This window comes from Choloepus didactylus, chromosome 2, assembly GCF_015220235.1.
Source record: "Choloepus didactylus isolate mChoDid1 chromosome 2, mChoDid1.pri, whole genome shotgun sequence".
Classification (NCBI taxonomy): domain Eukaryota; kingdom Metazoa; phylum Chordata; class Mammalia; order Pilosa; family Megalonychidae; genus Choloepus; species Choloepus didactylus.
Genome location: NC_051308.1, coordinates 220,786,349 through 220,807,818, shown reverse-complemented (window position 1 = coordinate 220,807,818; position 21,470 = coordinate 220,786,349). Strand labels below are relative to the sequence as shown.

The 21,470-nt window shown below is 44.8% G+C and overlaps 1 protein-coding gene across 8 annotated transcripts in view; it reads right to left on the bottom strand.

The window, feature by feature from the left end:
• The window catches only part of MECR (mitochondrial trans-2-enoyl-CoA reductase), a 39,331-nt gene that overhangs the window by 9,536 nt on the left and 8,325 nt on the right, over positions 1 to 21,470 (bottom strand). For 7 of the 8 annotated variants that reach the window (XM_037827946.1, XM_037827943.1, XM_037827947.1 and 4 more), the window contains exons 2-7: positions 13,256 to 13,353; positions 12,663 to 12,794; positions 6,119 to 6,262; positions 4,042 to 4,144; positions 2,738 to 2,840; positions 1,754 to 1,827 (exon numbers count right to left, since the gene is read on the bottom strand). In XM_037827946.1, coding sequence (XP_037683874.1) covers positions 1,754 to 1,827; positions 2,738 to 2,840; positions 4,042 to 4,144; positions 6,119 to 6,262; positions 12,663 to 12,794; positions 13,256 to 13,353 — 654 coding nt within the window. Of the gene's footprint in view, positions 1 to 1,753; positions 1,828 to 2,737; positions 2,841 to 4,041; positions 4,145 to 6,118; positions 6,263 to 12,662; positions 12,795 to 12,913; positions 13,198 to 13,255; positions 13,354 to 21,470 lie in introns of those variants that run through there. The other variant, XM_037827949.1, reaches the window with a different exon arrangement.

The window sequence follows — 21,470 nt, the reverse complement described above, 5'->3', positions numbered from 1 at the left end:
CAAGGGACAGTTTGGGTGGGGTGGAGGACAATGACAATTGTTCTCTCACTGAGAGAGGTGCCTTGTCAGTGCCTGTTCTCTGACACCTAGGCAGCCATCTCAGCAGTCAAGTGGAGTGACACCAGAGGGGAGTCTTGAATGGCACATGCTTGACTTATGTTCTCATCCTCACTCCCTGGCTTTATTTTTAGGAGTTTGTTGGTGAAGGACGACCAAGAGGCACATTTTGGGACAACGTAAGGGAGACTCTAATCTATACAATGCAAGAAGCTGCAGTGTGAGGAGGGTAACTCCTTGTCCTTGAGGCTAGTGGAGAGAGGACTTCGGTCCCATGTACCCCCTCAGCTGCACCTGCTCTAGAAGAAGCCGTCCCTCCTCTGTGTCTCCACTGCACACCAGATAACATGCACTGGGTGTTTACTCCGCCAGGCACAGTTCTAAGCATTTTACATGTATTGTCTCAGCGAATTCTCATAGCAACCCCAACAGAACGCCATTATTATCCTCATTTTGCAGATGAGAAAACAGGCCCTCCCTCAATTTATGGTGATTTGTACATCACCTCAGTGACCCTTAGAATAAACTCCTGAGGTGGAAAGGGTTTGTACTGCCCCCATTTCACAGATGAAGAGACTGAGGCTTGGGCCATTTTTTCATATATTGCCTAACTTTTCGTAGGTCCACAGCTAGCAAGTCACACAACTGGGACCTGAACCCAGCCATTCGAACTCCCACTCCTACACCTGTAACCATCACATGATGTCACCTCCTCCAATGACAAGGGGATGCAGTCTGCTTTGGAGGCTGCCCAGGGGAGGCCTGAAGAGGTGTGCTCTGGAGTCACATTGACTTTGGGGCAAGCTTGGCTCTCTGGCTTCCTAGACCCTGGGCAAGGTAATTACCCTCTCTGGACCTCATTTTCCTTAAGTGTAAAATGGAGTTGGTAATAGTACCCCTTGCCTGGGTGGCTGTGAGGAGGGGTAAGGCACGCACTCTGCATAGTCTGACTCGCGGTAAATGCTCAGTGACTGTCTCACAGCTCTTTGGCCACACAACTCATCTGCCCATCCAGCCTGGGAGTTCTCAGGGGGTTACCTCAGTGACTCAGACATTTCTGCACCCGGCAGATAATCAGTGCTCAGCAAATATTTGTGAATGGAATCAAGCTCATTGATGGGATTCCTGCTTTATTCAGGATGTGTCCTCTCAGGTGCCCTCCAGGTCAAGAGGTTTATATTTAAAGAAAGAAAAGAGGGGAAGGACATGGAACACACCATTAGCAGTGCTTGTCTCTCTTGGTGAGGGCGTGCTGGGTAACTTCCATGCCTTAATTTTCCCTTTGTGCTTTTATATGCTTCCACAAAGATTTGTAATAAGCCTAACGTTACCTCTAAAATTAGAACCTAATTTTTTTTTTTAAAGTTAATATAATTTTTAAAAGCCAGTAAGCTAAGACCAAGTGACTTTTTAAGATGCCCCCGGATTATGAATCCTTGAACAGTCCCGTATCACAGAGAGCTTCCGCAGACGGCTTTCTGTTTTCTCTTGGAAAAACAAGGCTGAACAAGGAGGAAGTGGAGAAAGGAAGTGCCCAGTTAACTAGGAGATGACTTTGGTCCTAGTTTCCTACTCAGCATCAGGCTGACCTGGCCTTGGCTTGCAATGGCCATTGGGACTTGGTCAACTGATGTTTCTCCCAGCTAAAGGCTTGGAGAGCTCCAGTGCACTGGACCTGCAGGACCGAGGGACTTACGCTAAGTGCCGCAGCAGTTCTGTGGAGCTTTTCCCGCCAACACAGTTGAGAGCAAGCCGGGGCTGAGGCATGTCCTGCAAAATAAGGAACAGCAGAAGGAGGGAGAAAAGGAAATGGGATGGATGTTCACGCCTCTGAACTCTCTTTTTCTCTCTGCCAGGAGGGCCTTTCTTTATTAATTTAATCCTGCTGTCCATTGCAGGACTTGGTTCAGACCTCATTTCCTTGAGAAAAGAACAGATAAAGAGCATCTATATTCAGTTTCAACTGACTTCATCTCCCCAGGGGTTCCTCTTCTCAGTACTTCTGACTCAGTTTGTATTGGATGTGCTGATCTACTGTCTTGGAAATGTTCTCGAGTGGTGTGTATTCTCAAGGGAGTGTGTGCTTGGGCTCCTCAGATGAGACGGGGGTCATGACTATGTATGTGCTGGGTGGTGGATGTTCTGGAATGTTAACAGATAACCTAGGGCCCAGTCCTGATTCCACAACTTACTAACTATGTGGTTTTGGTCAAGTCCGTTTTCTTTTCTGAGTCTTAGTTTCCTCATCTGTAAAACAGATGATACCGACTTTATGGAGCTGTTGTGGGAATTATCAGATAAAATGTAAGGTAGGTGCTTAGGAAACTCTACCTCTTTTCTTTCTCTTCCCTCCCTGTGTCTCAGTTTCCTCAGGTTCTCTCCCAGCTCTAAGATTCATACTGGCCATGTGAGCTGACATGGCCCACCACAAACACTCAAAACTGCAAACCACACAGGGTTTTCTACACTTTTTCTATTTCTCCTACCTCCCTCATGGTGTTGCCCCCGGGCACTTAATGCTGTTTCCTGGCTAAGGGGTTTGGGCTTCATCCTTTAAGAAGAGGCAAAGGAAGGTTTCTTGAGGGGAAAAATGCAACAAGTCCCCAGCATTTCTAATTCAAGTCACTTTGTTCAGGTAGATAAACGTGGGTGGAGGGGCAATGTCACTCATCCTAGGTACCTTCCAGAAGCTTTTCATCTCAGGCTTCCTAAGTTCCTCCTCTGTGATGACATGCTCAGCCCCCAGATTCTTCAGTCTGTTGCTTAGCTTCTGGATGTCAGGTCTGGAAACCAAACACAAGCCGATGTCCATGGTCACACCTGTTTCCTTAGCCTACCCAGTCTCCCAGGACCCCTTGGCCACAGTTGTGAGAACCTAAGTTTGTCTTTGCAAGAAGCCAGGATTGGGCTTAAGCCAGATTTCGAGCAGGGGCCACCACCTAATTTTATCATACTCCAGTATCTCTTGGCCTTGGTTTCCTCACTGGTGTGAGAGAGCTGGACTGGGTGATTTCTATAGCTCTGCCAGCTCAAGGTTGCTAGAAACCATCATGCCCCGGGAGAAATCATCTCACTTCTGATCTCTTCTAATGAAATGACAAACTCCACTTCCTTCCCACTTGTCTCTTTTCAAGGGATGCTTCAGAGTGTTGTGCGAACACACTCCAGCCCAGGAGTGGCTCCAGGCCTCTTTGACCAAGGCAAACAGAATAATTTCTGTTAGTAAACTGAGGATAGGGGAACTGGTGCAGGTTCAATTCCCCTCCTGGGGCTTGTCTTCATGACAGCAAAACCACGTTCATGGATAGTGAGGCTTTAGGCAACTAGATGATTTGATGGAAAGAGAAGAAGTCAGAAAATGAAGCCAGCTGAGCCTGCTACTGGCTTGCTGTGCTTCCCTGAACAGGCTGCTCCTTCTCCTAAGCTTCGGTTTCCTCATCTGTAAAACTGAGATGACAAACCTGTCCCATCTCCTTCACAACTGCATTAAGTGTACTTCGAAGTGCCACACGAATGCAAAGGAAAAAAGAGCCTTAGGGTAGACAGTTCACAGAAAAAATAATATAGCTTAAAACATTTCCAAATATGAACAATATGAACTGTGGTTTTGAAAAATGGGGTTATTAAGTCAAGAGTCTCAAAGACTCTTAGCTGTTCAGTAAGGGCAGTCTCCACCCCCTTCCTGCCCTCTCAACATTTCAAAAATTCACTCATCCTATAGCCAAAGGCCACCTGGATTTCATTTCCGGTGGCTGACTCATCTGTTTCAGCTGCCAAGTCTGTTAGCAAGCTGCAGCCTAATTGCCAAGTCTGTTAGCAAGCTGCTTGTGCAAGCGCGCCATCTGGTGGAGATGTGGGCACCTGCAGGGCTGTAACCTGGAAAAGTCCAAAATCTACGTCAAAAGATTGGTACTTTTCACACCTGCTAGGGATGCAAGGTGGAAAGGCCCAAGCTGTGATCTGGGATTAGGCCTCCCCACGCACCTGTCTCGGACCACATTGATGGTCCTCAGGCCCAGGGCTGCGGCGATCTGGATGACTGCTTGCCCCACTCCACTGTTGGATGCATTCTGGATGACAGAGTCTCCTGTGGAGCCAGGAAGAGACCCAAGTCAAGCCCTGGAGACCTGTAACAGATCAAGAGAACCTGGCCTGGGATCCTATTATGGGGCAAGAGATGGAAGCTCTAGGCTCAAAAGGGACCCAGGACCTGGCTGCTGAACTTTCTAAGACCTTGCTTGGACTGCTGCTTTGAAATGGGATTAGAGCTGCACTGGAGATACTGGCAGCCCCTGAAACAGGGTCCTACAGGCAGTCTGTGGTCAAAGCTCAGGCCTAGCTTTGGAATTAGCCAGTGGGGGAGGCAGTGTGGCGGGTTGAGAAAAATGTGGGTTCTGAAACAAGACAGACCTGCATGTGGAGTCCCATCTTCATCATCTGCTGTAGCTAAATGAGACAGAGCAAGTCATGACTTCTTTGAACCTCAGTTTCCTCCCCATAAAATGGGACTCCTGGGAGCACCAATCAGGGCTGCTATGAGGGTCAAATGTCAACTGGGTCCAGGAAGTGCTCCATAAACCCCAATGTCTTTGGTTTTTGAGAGGCAGCAGAGATCTGGTCCACAATCGGCTTGAGCTAAAAAAAGAGGACTTTCTGGAAGGAGAAAGCCCATTCTCCTTAGCCAGGGGATAGCATGCAAGTTATGACCTATCAGTGGGCTCTGAAATCAATCTAGTGGACTGCAAGGAGAATTTTTTTTTCACAAAAGTGGCAGAGAATAGAATAAAAAATAAGAGAATGCATCACACAGAGTAAGGGTAAATACTGTTCCATGAAACTGTGGTTTCCATTATACATATATATTCATATGTCTATGTACTGGGTCACAACGTAAAATGTAATTCTCACTGTGGGTCCAGATCCTAAGTTTGTTTACTACGGATCTGCCCTGAGGCAAAAAAGTAGCGCGGTGCACACGGGGCACTTGAGGTGGGGTGCTGTCAGCCTGCTCAGATCTGTCCACCACAGCTGCAGCCAAAACCAGAGGTGGCCTGAGGAGATGTGACTCAGATGACTGAAGCACGTGCTGCATTAGGGCTCGAGCAATGGTTCTGGGTCACATGTGCTCACTTTCTCCACCAAAGGCTCCTAGGACCCCTCTGCCACAGTTGTGGGAACCCGAGATTCTCCTTGAGGGAAGCTGGGATTAGGTTTAAGCCAGGTCTTGAGCAGGGGCCACCACCTGAGTTCATCATACTCCAACATCTCTTGGCCTCAGTTTCCTCATCAGTGTGAGGTAGCCAGATGGGGTGATTTCTATACCCCTGCTAGCTCAAGGAAATGCAGCGTGCAGGGGCAACCCCCAAACAATGGATGACGGGAGTTGGTGGATGACTGGCCCAGCTCCCATGCTTTGGACAATGACTGTATGTCAGGCACTGTGCTAAGTGTTATACCGCAGTGTTTCAGTTAATCCTCACAATGCCTTAGTCTTCATTTCACAAATGAAAAATCTGGCAACCAGAGAGGTCAATTCACACAGCTAGTGAAATGTGAAGCTTGAGTTCAGACCTGGTGATTTGACTTTGTGGGCTTGAGCTCTTAACCAGTGACAGTGATACCACTCTCCCCACACAGCTTTGAAGATTTAATGTGCCCAATGGGGGTATGGCATGTAAAGGTACTTTATGCAAACTGTAAAGTTCTGTGTAAATGCTGAATGAAATTAACACTAAATTCAATACTTTATTCAAAGCACAGGGACTATGTCTATTTTCTCTGGCTTTATATCCCTGCAGAGTTGGTTACATTTTTGCTGAATGAAAGAACTCCAGCCCAAGCTCTAAGGAAAATAATCTTTTAGCCGTTTTCATGAGCATACTCCTCATGAGGTTTCAGCATGTTTTCCAGGAACCAATCTATATCTTCCTAAGTAAAAGCAACATCACCACACTCACCCAGCTTAGGGGCCGGCTTCCTTTCAGATCCCTCCCTGGCAAGTTCCCAAGGCCTCAAGGTCAGGAGGCCTTGTGGTTTGCCCCCTCCAGTTGTGGGGCCCTACCTGGCCGCAGCTGCTCAAAGTCCATCAACATCCGGTAGGCCGTGCAGGGGTTGACACCCAGGGTGGCAGCACTCTGAAGAGGGATGTCACTCGAAATTCCCATCAGTGCTTCCTCACTGAACACCGCCTCAGTCCGCCAGGTTCCTGAGTCAGGGGATGAGCCCAGGATAGTGAGGGAGGATCCCTTTCCACCCCCAATCCCAGGGCACCCTCCTCAGTAAATGGGCATCTAGGACAGCAGACTTCAAATAATACTCAGAGAAAAAAGAAAATCTTGAAGTACCCCCCACCCTTTAAAAAAATTTTTAGCATGGGAACGTATCTACATCATAACATTTACCATTTTAACCCCTTTCAACTATACAATTCAGTGGTGTTAATTACATTCACAATGTTGTGCTCCCATCACCACCATCCATTACCCAAACTTTTCCATCACCCCAAAAAGAAACTCTGTACCAATCAAGCATTAACTCTCCACTTCCCATCACCACCCCTGGTAACCTGTATTCTAATTTCTGACAATGAATTTGCATATTCTAATTATTTCACATAAGTGAGATCATACAGTATTTGTCCTTTCATATCTGGCTTATTTTACTCAACACAAAGTGTTCAAGGTTCATCCACCGAAGTCCCTTTGAGTTCTTGTATAATAAAATAAGGTAGATTATGTTTCCCATTTTACAATGTGGTAACGGAAGTTCAGAGAGGTTTCCTGATTTACCTAATGTCCCACAGCAGGTGGCTAAGGATCTCAAACAATACTGGACTCAGAGTGTAGGACCAGTGATGCCATTCCAGGGCAAGAGGAGCTGCACATGCCTCCTCTTCCTAGTCAGTTCTCATTCTTCCCATCCAGGGCAGGTGACCCTGGGTGCTATTATGGAAAAAAGCATGAAAGTTGGAATCTAAAGGCCTCAATGTGCGACCTGGTTTTGCTACTCTGCTATGTTGAGCAAGTTTTTAAATCGCACTGAATTTTTGGCTACTCTAATTAGCAAACGACATTGGCAGTAACAGCCTGACTGGCCACCTCCAGGAGCTGTTGTGCAAATCAGACAAGATAAGGGAAGTGAAACAATCTGTAAACTGGAAAGAAACGATCATTAGCCCCAGCCCACATTCCAGTTCCAGACAGGAGAATCACAGTACATCAACACTGAGAAGACTGCTCAAATATCCAGTTTAAACTCCTCATTCAACAAGTGAGGAAACTGAGGCAATGGGAGGGAGGAAGTGACTCGCCCAAAGCCACCTGACTAATGTGGAGCAGAGCTGGATCTGGAGCCCAGGTGTTGGGGCTATCTCCCTTCCATCTACACATTATTTATTCTGCACCTATTCCAAGCCAGGCATTGTGCCAGGTATTGGGATTTAACCCTCGAACACCACAGACATGTTCCTTTCTTTCATGGGGTTTTCATTTTAGTGAGAATTAGTGAAAAACAAACACGCATATCAAATAATTATAAATAATAAAAAGACAGAGAGTAACACTGTAGAGAATTACTTTAGATGGGAGCCAGAGAAGACTACTGTGAGAGGGTGACAGGCCAAGAGTAAAAACAGATGTTAGCCACTCAAAGAGTAAACGAAGAACATTCTAGGCAGAGGAAAAAATATATGTGAGGACCCTGAGGCATAGCAGATTTAAGAGCGGAACTGGAAGAACATGCTGGAGGGCAGAGTGATGGGAGGAATGGCGCGAGATGTGGTGATGTAGCGTGGGCTAGGTCAGTGTCAGACAAAACTTTCATGAGCTTGACCCACAGTTACCAAGAGTTACATTTTAACTCAGTTTATATACATAATGAATATGTACATAATGGAAACCACAGGTTTTAGGGAATAATACTCACTCTGTGTGTGGTGTACTCTCATGCTGTTTGCAACCCACTAGATTGACTTCACACCCACCAATGGGTCACAATCTACAGTCTGAAAACACAGGGCTTGTGCAGGGTATTCAACATCACGGCATGGACTGCGGATTTTATTTTAGTGAGTGGGACGCCTCTAACGGGCTTTAAGAGGAAGACTGTGGTGATCTGGGTTAGGCTTTAAGATCAATTTGTGGCTGTAAGGAAAAGGCTGTGGGCTAGGGAGGGGCAGAGGGGAAGTTGGGAGACCAATCAGGAGGCTTTTGTAGTGGTCGAGATGATGGTGGCCTAGACGAGGACTCTGGCAGTGGGGATGAAGAGAAGGAGATGGATTCCAGTTATATTTTGAAGGAGAATCAACAGGATTCGATGAGGATTGGGTGAGGGGTGCCAAGTCCTTCCTCAGACATGCAGGATCCAGGATAAAGCAGAGGGGAAGAGAACAGAACTTGGAGTCAGAGAGATGCAGATTCAAGTCCTGACTGCCATGTACTTGTTCTACCAACCAAGGGAAGTTATTTGGACTCCTGTTGGCTCCGTGTCTGGTGTCTGTGGTGACTCATGGGCCCTTGGCCTATGCTTCCAAAATTCTTGAGTCCACCCACTCACTATCTAGTTGCTGGGATTCTAATGGTGCCCTGGTACCACATGGTCAGTTGTGGGAAGCAGGGGGCTGTCCAAGTGATTCTGGATTGTGCTGTAGGAAGGGGGAAACAACATGGGCTTTAGGGACTGGGAATTGGGGAGAGGAGGCAGGAACACTACTAAAGGCTGCTCAATCCCACAGTAGGTGTGTGGTTGAGAAACTCAGAGATGAAGAAGCTGAGGAAGGCCACATGAACCATTCTTCTCAGATCAAGGAGGTGCCCTGGTGTTCTCTTGGCCTTCACCCAACCTGGTTTTCAAATCTTCCTTGTCATCTTCATAATCCCATTCATCCTAGTTCACAGGATGTACTGAGCCAGATGCTCATGTATGAACTCACTGAGAAAGTTCATGAACTTTCTATGCATGAACTAAAGGGTGTTTTCTAATTCCCCTGAAAATGGATTTCTGGGCTTAGCAGTCCCTAATCCTCTTCTCAAGAGAGCCTGGGTGGGCTATGGTCAGCTCTAAGGGCTTCCAGGGCTTTAAAGCAGAAACTCTTAGACTTTGGAGATGCAAAGACCTGCTTTGAAAATCCTGGCTCTGTTGCTCACTAGTTGTGTGGTCTTGAATTTATCATTTTACCTTTTTGGGGTTTCAGTCTCCTGATCTATAAAATGCAGACAATTAACATGTCACAGTGTGAAGCTGAAATGAAACAACATTTGCACAGAGACAATCACTGTCTCTGGCACATAGTAGGTGTACAACACACGTTGGTTCCCTTTCCTTCTCCTGTTCCCCATGTGCAATCTGGGGACTCCCATTCCTCACGAGTGCACAACTGACCCTCAGCCATCTCTATCACCTAACACAGGGGTCGGTAAACTATGGCCCACAGGCCAAATCTGGCCCTACTAGCTGTTTTGGTAAAAAATGTTTCATCGGAACACAGCCATGCTCACTTATTTATGTATTGTCTGTGGCTATTTACAGTGACAGCGTTGAGTAGTCACAATAGACGGTATGACCTGTGAAGCCTAAAATATTTCCTATCTGGCCCTTAAAGAAAAAAGTTTACCAACTCCTGCTAATGCATATAGAAGTTTATCTTTGCAAAGCATCAGCGCATGCATTCCCTCAGCTGAACTACATAAATGTCTGCTGACTTTACACAAGGCAGCGACTAATAGCTCCATTTTAGGGATGAGGAAATAGAGGCTCAACGTAGTTGTGACTTAAACAAGGTCAGACAGTGGAGTTGGAAGAACCTGCATCTGATTCCCAGGCCAGTGCTCTTTCTACTCCTCTGGGCTGCCTCAGGAAGGTTTTGAGTGTTTCCCAATGAGATTGTCGGTTGGCAAAGAGCTATCCACACCCTCTGGCCCAGTTTCCTCTGGGACTGTTTGTATGTGGGAAAAGGTTGGCTATAGGCACGGGAACAGCTGGGCAGCTTGCTCAGCACCATAAACCACTACCAGGATCCAGCCAGGTGAGGACTTTCCTGTTTAATGACTGCCACTCTTAATAAACCACCGTCTTCATAAGAAGAAAGAACCTGTCTGTTCACTGCTATATGCCAGAGCCCAGCTGCCGCAGATGCTTACAAAATGTTTACTGAACAAACTGAGTTTATTATAACACCAAAAATTATAAAATCCTCAACCTCCCTAACAAGCACCTTGTTAAAAAGCCTCACCTTTACTCCATGGAGGAAATCCTGTTCTGGCTGCCACCACCACCACATGCAATTACACGTACACTTGGCAGACATCCTTTATTCTTCTCCTCCTCTCTAAATCCAAATGATTTCCTAGTCCTGTTACTTTTAGCTCTTAAATCTACCATTTCCTCTCCAGCCCTATGGCAATGTCTTGTTCAGGCCCTCATTATCTGAAGCCTCAACTGTTCAGCTACCTCCTCACTGGCCTCCTGCCTCCACTCTGCTCCTCCAGCACAAAGCTGATCAAATCGCTCCTCTACTTAACTCCTCCTGGGGTTCCCTCTGACCGTGGACTTGAGCCCACCATGACAGGGCCCCAGCCTACCTCTCCAGTCTCATGTCCACGTGTTCCCTCTCCCACACATGACCCAGTCACGCAGAATTCCCTGCAGTTCTCTGACTGCGCTGTGCCTTCTCCTTTTGCCATACCTTTGCACATGTTGTGCTCTCTGCTTAGAAAGTCCTGCTCCCCTCCCCACCAGCCCGTCACCTGGCTGTGCTCCTAGTCAGTCTTCCAGACCTAGATTGCTTCTCTGCAAAGCCTCTCCTAAGGTTTCCCAAGACAGGAGACTCTCGCCTTTGTACCTCTCCTATGATTGCAGCACTGATTATATTGCTGTTATTGTGTTGTTTCCCCATTCCTGGACCCTACATCCCCAGCCAAGAGCACTTTGAGAGCAAGGACTATTTCTGACCCATCTTGGTGCTGCCAATCAGTATCTAGTGAAATTCTCGCAGCTCACAATTTGCTCAGATGGCTGGGCTCCTGCAGAAGAGGGTGGGACTGTTCTTGGCAGCTTCCCTGATCCCAGAGAAGCAAAGGGCTGGTAGTAGACTTACTGTTTTTTTCCTGCCTGGTACCTTTTCCCTTCTAGAACTGCCCCTTCCTAACCTTTGGGGCTGTCAAACACAAGGTCCCACCTGCTGCACCACAGGGGTGGGCAAGAGACCCAATCAAGGCAATCAGAGTGGCCCAACCCCACCCCCCTGGTGATTGGTTCAGGGATGGGCAAGGACTCCGGCAGGGTCAGTCAGAGCTCTTCTGGAGGAAGGATGTGGTTGTGCTGGGTGGAGTATGGTCATTTGTTAGTTCTCAGGATGATGTAAACCTCAGGCTGCTGGCAACCATCTGTGAAAGGCATAAGTCAGAGTGAGTTAGAGACTTAGCTCCACCACCTACTGACTGGGTGACCTTGGGCAAGTTGTGTCTTGAATGAGAATAATAAAACTATCTACCTTGGCTTGGAGGAATAACTGAGTTAATGTACATGTAGAGTGCTTAGAACAGTGCTTGGCACAAAGGGAATGGCTAATAATATTTCCTATTAATATAGCACTCTGTGCCTGAAGCTTTCAATCTCCTGCACTTCCCAGTTGCATGAGCCAATTAACTTCCTTTTTTTTGTAAAATGGGTTTGAGTTGGGCCTTTGACAGTTATGACCCAAAGGGTCCTAACACTGGAGTGACATGAGAAAAACACAGGGGAGCTTAGTGGGCTCTCTCTCGGCTTGCTATGTAAGTCTGGGCAAAGGTTTCACTTCTCAAGCTTCAGCTCCTCATGTCTGATGAGTGGGTAATGTCTGCTCTGCCTCCCTCTCATAGCTGCAGTGAGAATCCATGTGTCTAAGGGATGTGCCTTGAAAACCAGTAAGTGCTAAAAAGCAAAAAATCACCAATGGCTTCTTAAAATGTAAGAAGGAAAATCCTAACTCTTTAGATTGGCTTTTGAAGGGTCTTACCCCATATGGCCCCAAACTACCTTTTTAGCCTTACTTCTCCTCTTCCATATGCAAATCCTCTGCAGAGGCTACACTAGACTTTCCACCTTTGTGTCTTGGCTCATTGTGTTGCCTCTACAGGAAATGATTTTTATGAACCTCCTCCATGAAGCCTTTTCTCATCCTTCCCCACAGCTGTCTCTTGCTTGCTGTCTCTGTCTCTCTCTCTCACTCACACACACGTAGCCAGAAGTCCCTCTCCTTTCTGTGAACACAAGCACTGTCTTTATTGTGGTTACTGGTTTAGAGATTTCTTCAATTAGATTTAAACTTCCTGGAGGGCAGGTCCTGTCTTATTTGTATTCCTGGCTGTACGTTACAGCAGGGATCGAAAGAATTACAGCTCTAATCAACAAAGGCCCAAGGAGAGAGCAGATGAATCACCTCCAGGGCAAAAGAAACCCAGAATTTCTGCTCTCCTTGTTCAGCTTCTGTCCCTCCTGGAGTCAGATATATGGACTCAACAATAAACCCTGCATTGCTTAATTACACTGAACCAATGAGTGAACTTTTCAGTGTGGGTGAAATAAGATCTGGAACAACAAAAAGGCTGCTGACACCTAGAGAAACTCACCCAAGCCGGCATTTGCTGGAATCACCCAGTCTCCTGGCTTCACCCTGGTCACAGTGCTGCCCACTGCCACCACCTGTCCAACTCCTTCGTTCCCTCCAACAGCAGGCAGTGGGGGAAGGAGGCCGTAATTTCCTAAGGGAGAAGGGCACAGAGGGTCATCCAACATCTGGCTGGTAAAAGAGCATGGGCTTTGGAGTCAGATACACCTCAGCCCAGCCTGGGCTCTGCCTCTGGCTGGCGTTGTAACTCACCTCTCTGAGCCCTGACTTCCTCTTTTGTGAAGGGGGAATCATATTCTTTAGCACCCATGGTTGTTGTGAGGCTTAGATGAAATAATGTATGAAGTGAGCCCAGACTATTGTAGGCCCTTCACAGTGCTTGGTTTACTACCCACCCCAATCCTCCTAACTCTCAAAAGGCCTCACATTCCAGAAAGGGGAGGCCCAAGAGAGCTGACAGTCTGCAGATGGCTCATCTGGAGAACAGCTGCTGCTAATCACAGGAATTTCACACCCGCACCTGAGGAGGAAAGAAAATGAGGTGGCGGCTAATCAAAAAAGCCAATTAACATAAGCCATAGAAACCAAGGTTACCTTGGATCATATTTATGTCAGATGGATTGATAGGGGCCGCCAGCATCTTCACGTGGACGTCTGATCCACCCACAGCAGCCAGCTCCAGATTCTTCAGTCTACGCACAAAGGCAAAGAGAGACGTTAATATCACCCAGGCTACATGGGGTGTCTTTCACTCAAAACCTCTCCACAAAGTAAGTCAGGCAACACTTTTGAGCTGCCATTGTGTCCCCAGGAATTAAGGTTCTGTTAGAAAAGAGAGGGCTGTGAGGAAATAGCACAGGATGCACTCAAACTTTCACTCCCTCAAGTGGATAATCCCTAATGACCTCTCGACCTGACTGTCCACCTTGGAAAATAGTTAACACCTCTGCTGGCCTGGATTAGCCCTGTTTCTCAAAACCTGATGGATCATAAGAATCACCTGGTGTGCTTACTAAGCATACCGATTCTCAGACCCCAGCCCCAACTACTGAACCAGCATGTCCAGATAAGGGATATTGGAATTCTTACAAACAGGCCTATCTGGGAAACCCTGGGCTAGCCCACTTGTTTTCTTTTGCTTCTTTGACCTCAACACATGTAGGGGAGATGAGACACTTCTGTCAGTTGCAGAGGAAGCTGAGGAAATGGAAAGAAGCCCCGGGATGCTGTGACCCACCCCGGTGGTGGTGCCCCTTCTGGGTGAGGATCCTGGACAGGATGGAAAGGATACTGGACAGGGTCTTAGGTGTGATGCCTCAGGCAAGTTTCTTCCTTGCTCTAGGCCTCTTGCTCCATTGGTAAAGTGGGGGTGTGGTGGGGGTTAGGACTTGATCACTATCAAGATCCTCTCTTATCCTAAGACTGTGTTAACTCCCTTTGCTCACCATGGGCCCTAGACACTGTGGTACTAATGTCTTCATCCCACTGGAACTTTGGTTAATGGGTAAAACCTGCCAAAGGGCTTCTGAGGGAGGCTCATGGGTCACAGTGTCCATGAATTACTTATATAATTAAAAAAAAAATTTTCAAAAAAGGAGATCTATCATCCCAGAGGCATTGATCAGTGTGGACTCATAAGTTCCCAAGACTTTTTAATTACCAGATACTCCTTTTCTTTCTTTCTCCACACCCCTGAGACTTCATGTTTGCAAAGCTTTTCTCTGCTCAAGTGTATTATTGAGTAACTTTCCTTATTTTTTATTTAGCAAAGATACATCTAACTACCTCAGAGGTTCTTAGGCAACACTGTCACTGCACTAAGCTGATGTAATTCCACTAACTTCTTGCAGAAATCTGACCTTTTAATTATACCTGAGGGTTGATCTTGGAGTAAAAGTGTGATTTTCAAGAAACACTTTGTACTAATAGTAATAACGGTGGCACATATGTATGAAGTGCTCATTATACACCAGGTCCCGTGCAATCTAATTGCAGATGCAATGTTCCTATAAGTAAAGTATAAATATTCCCATTCTGTCAAGTAGGAAACTGAGGCCCCTGGAGATTGTGAAACTTACTCAGGGTGATGTAACTGGGTAAGGGGCGGCAGGTTTATCTAAGTCCAAAGCCAGTGCTCTTGCTTCTCATGGCCTATCTTAGTGTCCTGAGATTAGCCTAAGATCCCTCCTGTCTCCAAGGAGCCCTGAGCATCTGGAATCTGATCTGATCATGTCCCAAGCAAGGGAGGCCATGCCTCACTATGACTGAGAAACAGCTGCCAAAAACCCAAACAGGTAAACTCTCTATAGAAAATGGTTATCTAGGAATGAGTTGCTGACAAGAGGCAGAGAGAATAAAGAAAGGGCTTTTTTTTTTTAAGGTGAGTATTAAGAAATGTAGGTATTTATACACAATCAGAGGGGAGGGAGTCCTTGTAACAACTCCTACTACAGTTTATCAAGTCCTTACAAGTTATGCACTGCACCAAGTGTGGTTTCATTTAATCCTCAGAAACTATTAGTCTGACTTTTTTTTCCAATATTCATTTTATTGAGATATATTCACATACCATACAAAACAAATTGTACATTTGATTGTTCACAGCACCATTACATAGTTGTGCATTCATCACCAAAATCAGTCCCTGACACCTTCATTACCACACACACACAAATAACAATAATAATAATTAAAGTGAAAAAGAGCAATGAAAGTAAAAAAGAACACTGGGTGCCTTTGTTTGCTTGTTTTTTTTCCTTCCCCCATTTTTCCACTCATTCATCCATAAACTAGACAAAGGGGAGTGTGGTCCTTATGGTTTTCCCAATCCCATTGTCACCCCTCGTAAGCTACATTTCTATACAATCGTCTTCAAGATTCATGGGTTCTGGGTTATAGTTTGATAGTTTCAGGTATCTACCACCAGCTACCCCAATTCATTAGAACCTAAAAAGCGTTGTCTATATTGTGCGTAAGAGTGACTGCCAGAGTGACCTCTCGGCTCCTTTTGGAATCTCTCTGCCACTGAAGCTTATTTCATTTCCTTTCATTTCCCCCTTTTGGTTAAGAAGATGTTCTCCATCCCACGATGCCAGGTCTACATTCCTCCCCGGGATTCATATTCCATGTTGCCAGGGAGATTCACTCTCCTGGGTGTCTGATCCCATGTAGTGGGGAGGGCAGTGATTTCACCTGCCAAGTTGGCTTAGCTAGAGAGAGAGGGCCACATCTGAGCAACAAAGAGGCATTCAGGAGGAGGCTCTTAGGCACAATTATAGGGAGGCCTAGCCTCTCCTTTGCAGCAACAGTCTTCCCAAGGGCAAATCCTGTGGTAGAGGGCTCAACCCATCAAACCACCAGTTCCCTATGTCTGTGAGCATGTTAGCAACGATCGTGGTGGGGCAGGCCAATACCCCTGCATTCTCCACCAGCTCCTCAAGGGGGGTCTGCATTTTTTCCCTTGGTTTTTTTTTTTTTTAAACTTTTCTTTTTTTTAAATCAACTGTATGAAAAATAAAAAAAAGTTAAAAAAAAATACAGTAAAATAACTTTTCAAAGAGACCATAACAAAGGAGTAAGAAAAAGACAACTAACCTAAGCTAACTACTTTACTTCCAACATGTTCCTACTCTACCCCAAGAAAGTAACCTAATATAGCAACATTTCTGTGAACTTGTTCCTACTATACCCATCAGAAACTAACAGACCATAGTCATTCCTGGGCATTCTCAGAATGTTAAATTTACCCACGATAGCTTATCTGTTCTTATTGGATTATTGTTCCCCCTTCCTTAATTGCTCTCTACTGCTAGTTCCCCTACATTCTACATTATAAACCATTTGTTTTACATTTTTCAAAGTTCACATTAGTGGTAGCATATAATATTTCTCTTTTTGTGCCTGGCTTATTTTGCTCAGCATTGTGTCTTCAAGGTTCATCCATGTCGTTGTATGTTTCACAACATCGTTTCTCCTTACTGCCGTGTAGTATTCCATCATGTGTATATACCACATTTTATTTATCCACTCATCTGTTGAAGGACATTTGGGTTGTTTCCATCTCTTGGCAATTGTGAATAATACTACTATGAACACTGGTGTGCAGTTATCTGTTCGTGTCACTGCTTTCCGATCTTCCGGGTATATACCGAGAAGTGCAATCGCTGGATCGAATGGTAGCTCTATATCTAGTTTTCTAAGAAACTGCCAGACTGACTTCCAGAGTGGCTGAACCATTATACAGTCCCACCAACAATGAATAAGAGTTCCAATTTCTCCACATCCCCTCCAGCATTTGTAGTTTCCTGTTTGTTTAATGGCAGCCATTCTAATTGGTGTGAGATGGTATCTCATTGTGGTCTTAATTTGCATCTCTCTAATAACTAGTGAAGATGAACATTTTTTCATGTGTTTCTTGGTCATTTGCATTTCCTCATCAGAGAACTGTCTTTTCATATCTTTTGCCCATTTTATAATTGGGCTGTCTGAACTATCGTCATTCAGTTGTAGGATTTCTTTATGTATGCAAGATATCAGTCTTTTGTCAGATACATGGTTTCCAAAAATTTTTTCCCATTGAGTTGGCTGCCTCTTTACCTTTTTGACAAATTCCTTTGAGGTATAGAAACTTCTAAGCTTGAGGAGTTCCCATGTATCTATTTTTTCTTTTGTTGCTTGTGCTTGGGGTGTAAAGTCTAGGAAGCGGCCGCCTAATACAAGGTCTTGAAGATGTTTTCCTACATTAGCTTCTAGGAGTTTTATGGTACTTTCATTTATATTGAGATCTTTGATCCATTTTGAGTTAATTTTTGTGTAGGGTGTGAGGTAGGGGTCCTCTTTCATTCTTTTGGATATGGATATCCAACTCTCCCAGCCCCATTTGTTGAAAAGACCATTATGACCCAGTTCAGTGACTTTGGGGGCCTTATCAAAGATCAGTCGGCCATAGATATGGGAGTCTATCTCCGAATTCTCAATTCGATTCCTTTGATCTATATGTCTATCTTTGTGCCAGTACCATGCTGTTTTGACAACTGTGGCTTTATAATAAGCTTCAAAGTCAGGGAGTGTAAGTCCTCCCACTTGGTTTTTCTTTTTTAGAGTGTCTTTAGCAATTCGAGGCATCTTCCCTTTCCAAATAAATTTGATAACTAGCTTTTCCAAGTCTGCAAAGTAGGTTGTTGGAATTTTGATTGGGATTGCATTGAATCTGTAGATGAGTTTGGGTAGAATTGACATCCTAATGACATTTAGCCTTCCTATCCATGAACATGGAATATTTTTCCATCTTTTAAGGTCCCCTTCTATTTCTTTTAGTAGAGTTATGTAGTTTTCTTTGTATAGGTCTTTTACATCTTTGGTTAAGTTTACTCCTAGGTACTTGATTTTTTTAGTTGCTATTGAACATGGTATCTTTTTCTTGAGCGTCTCTTCAGTTTGTTCATTTCTAGCATATAGAAACATTACTGACTTATGTGCATTAATCTTGTATCTTGCTACTTTGCTAAATTTATTAGCTCTAGTAGCTGTATCGTCGATTTCTCAGGGTTTTCCAGACATAAGATCATATCATCTGCAAACTATGACAGTTTTACTTCTTCCTTTCCAATTTGGATGCCTTTTATTTCTTTGTCTTGCCGGATTGCCCTGGTTAGCACTTCCAGCACAATGCTGAATAACATTGGTGATAGCAGGCATCCTTGTCTCGTTCCTGATCTTAGAGGGAAGGCTTTCAGTCTCTCACCATTGAGTACTATGCTGGCTGTGGGTTTTTCATATATGCTCTTTATCATATTGAGGAAGTTTCCTTCAGTTCCTACCTTTTGAAGTGTTTTTATCAAAAAGGGACGTTGGATTTTGTCTAATGCTTTTTCAGCATCTATTGAGACGATCATTTGATTTTTCCCTTTTGATTTGTTAATGTGTTGCAATACATTGATTTTCTTACGTTGAACCATCCTTGCATGTCTGGAATGAACCCCACTTGGTCATGGTGTATGATTTTTTAAATATGTCTTTGGATTTGATTTGCAAGTATTTTGTTGAGAATTTCTGCATCTATATTCATTAGGGAGATTGGCCGGTAGTTTTCCTTTTTTGTAGCATCTTTATCTGGTTTTGGTATTGGAGTGATTTGGTTTCATAAAATGAGTTAGGTAGTGTTCCATTTTCTTCGATGTTTTGAAAATGTTTAAGTAAGATTGGTGTCAGCTCTTTTTGGAAAGTTTGGTAGAATTCCCCTGAGGAATGGAGGCACAATAGTGGTAATAACTTGCTCACGTTAAGGTCACCAAAGGTAGTAAGTAGCTAATCTGATTTGAACCCTGTCAGTCCCATGCTGGGGAGACCAGTGGTGATGGGCTGACCCCAGACCAAGCAGAGAGTAGCGAAATGAGCATCAGCTGGACTGGTGTGCAGGACTGATCTTCACTGGACCTGCCATGGGTGGGGGTGTCAACGGGCTGTACACCTCAGTTCCAGCCTAAGCAGGAAGGCATCAGCCAGGAAGGTGATGTTTCTCCATGAATGTATGCATACACCGGCATTCTAAAGAAAAATCCCATCCAGAGCAAATGGATTCTGGACTAGCTGCACTTTTACATTAGCCATACTGCTTCTGTCTTGCATTTTGACAGATAATCGGCTTACCTGTAGGCTTACAAAGTCCATGCACTCAAGCTGCTTAACAACATTTTTCTACACATTTTCTACACACACTTCCTCAGTCCAGAATTTATTTTCCACAGCTTCTCCATCTACCAAGAAATTTAATGCACACTTTAAGACCAAGCTCATATTTTATTTCCTTTAGATGTCTTCTGACCCTCTTCCAGACCCTGAAAACAACATCACTTGCTCTATCCTCAGTGCTCCCATTACTCTCTTTCAGAAGGGGAGAATATAGCATTTAAGACACATTTTATGAGTTTATTGCTGTTTCGTTTACAAAGCCTTTTCACTCGTTTTTTCAATTGATCATGATAAACCATAGGTTCACAATCCCTTTTCCAAAACTCTTGAGGCCGAATGTGCCCCCGGAGTTTAGAACCATATATATACATATAATTATTATTTTTTTAAAATTCAGTTTTATTGAGATACATTCACACACCATACAATCATCCATGGTGTGCAATCAACTATTCACAGCACCATCCTATAGTTGTTCATTCATCACCCCAATCTATTTTTGAACATTTTCCTTACAGTAGAAAAGAATCAGAATCAGAATAAAAAATAAAAATAAAAAAAGAACACCCAAGCCACCCCCTCACCCCCAATCCCACCCTATTCTTCACCTAGGTTCTGTCCCCATTTTTCTACCCATCCATCCATACACTGAACAAAGGTAGTACAATCTGCAAGGCCCTCACAATCACACTGTCACCCTATGCAAGCTACACTGCCACACAATCATCTTCAAGAGTCAAGGCTACTTGGAGCTTGGCAGTCTCAGGTATTCACTTCTAGCCATTCCAATATATTAAAACCTAAAAAGTGTAATCTACACAGTGTGTAAGAATGTCCACCAGAGTGACCCCTCGACTCCACCTGAAATCTCCCAGCCACTGAAGCCCTACTTTGTTTCATTTTGCATCCCCCTCCTGGTCAACAAGATGCCCTCAATCCCATGATGCCGGGTCCAGACTCATCCCCGGGAGCCACACCCTGCACTGCCAGGGAGATTTACACCCCCAGGAGCCAGGTCCCATGCAGGGGGGAGGGCAGTGAGATCACCTGCCAAGGTGGCCTAGCTAGAGAGAGAGGGCCACATCTAAGCAATAAAGAGGCACTCAGTGGGAGACTCCCAGGCACAATCATAAGCAGGTCTAGCCTCTCCCTGAAGCAACGAGCCTCACAGGGGCCAGCCTCAAAACAGAGGGCCCAGCACACCAAGCAGAAAGTTCCCAATGTTTGTAAGATTATCAGCAACAATCCAGGTGAGGAAGTCCAACACCTCCGCATTCTACCCCAGCTCCTCAAGGGGGCCCTGAATATATATTTTTATTCTCCACCCAAATTACCTTAGGATGTGGCCCTAATCTATACAGACCTACCATAGCTCACCTCCCATTCAAAGTTCCATGCAATTGTAGTGTAGAACCATATATTTATCTAGACCTCAACAGGGGCTGGAGCAGCACCCTCTGCTCATTCACATGAATGTTTCTGCAGCAAAAGGTATGAATAGTCACACTAAGTGGGATGGATGAAGACCACATAAAAACCTCCTGTCAGATCAGGTTTTGCCTCCAAATGAATTATGAAAAACTGTCAGTTTTCAGAGCTTTCTGGATTTTGGAATAGCAGATATGTTTGGATTTGGATCCAAGGCTTGGAGACCCAGAGTCTAGTGCTCCTTTTACACACATGCTGACGGCAAAACTGGGTGCTAAGTGTCTCTCTCAGTCTCTGAGCTCACAGAGGGCAGAGAACTTTTAGATTTACTTAACTCAGGGTTTAATACTTGCTTGGACCAAGACAGCATTCAATGCTTCCTAAAGAAATGATTAACTTTTCTCTCCAGTGAAAAAATATGGCATAAAACTGTCAGTCATTTAGGAAATTACAGGAGGAATTTAGGAAATTATAAACCCAAGGAATTTAGCTATTCAGGCTTATACCTGTTATTCTTGGTTCTGGGCTGTTTAGGAAAACATCCCTGAAGGATGGGCTCAAATGAAAATGGATATTATCCTTGAGAGTTCAAGTCAAGCAAAGATCCCTGGCTCTTTTCCTCACCAGGAAGTGCAGATACAATCTGCAAGAAGATTACTTATTAATCTACATATCTATGGTCATTCAGATA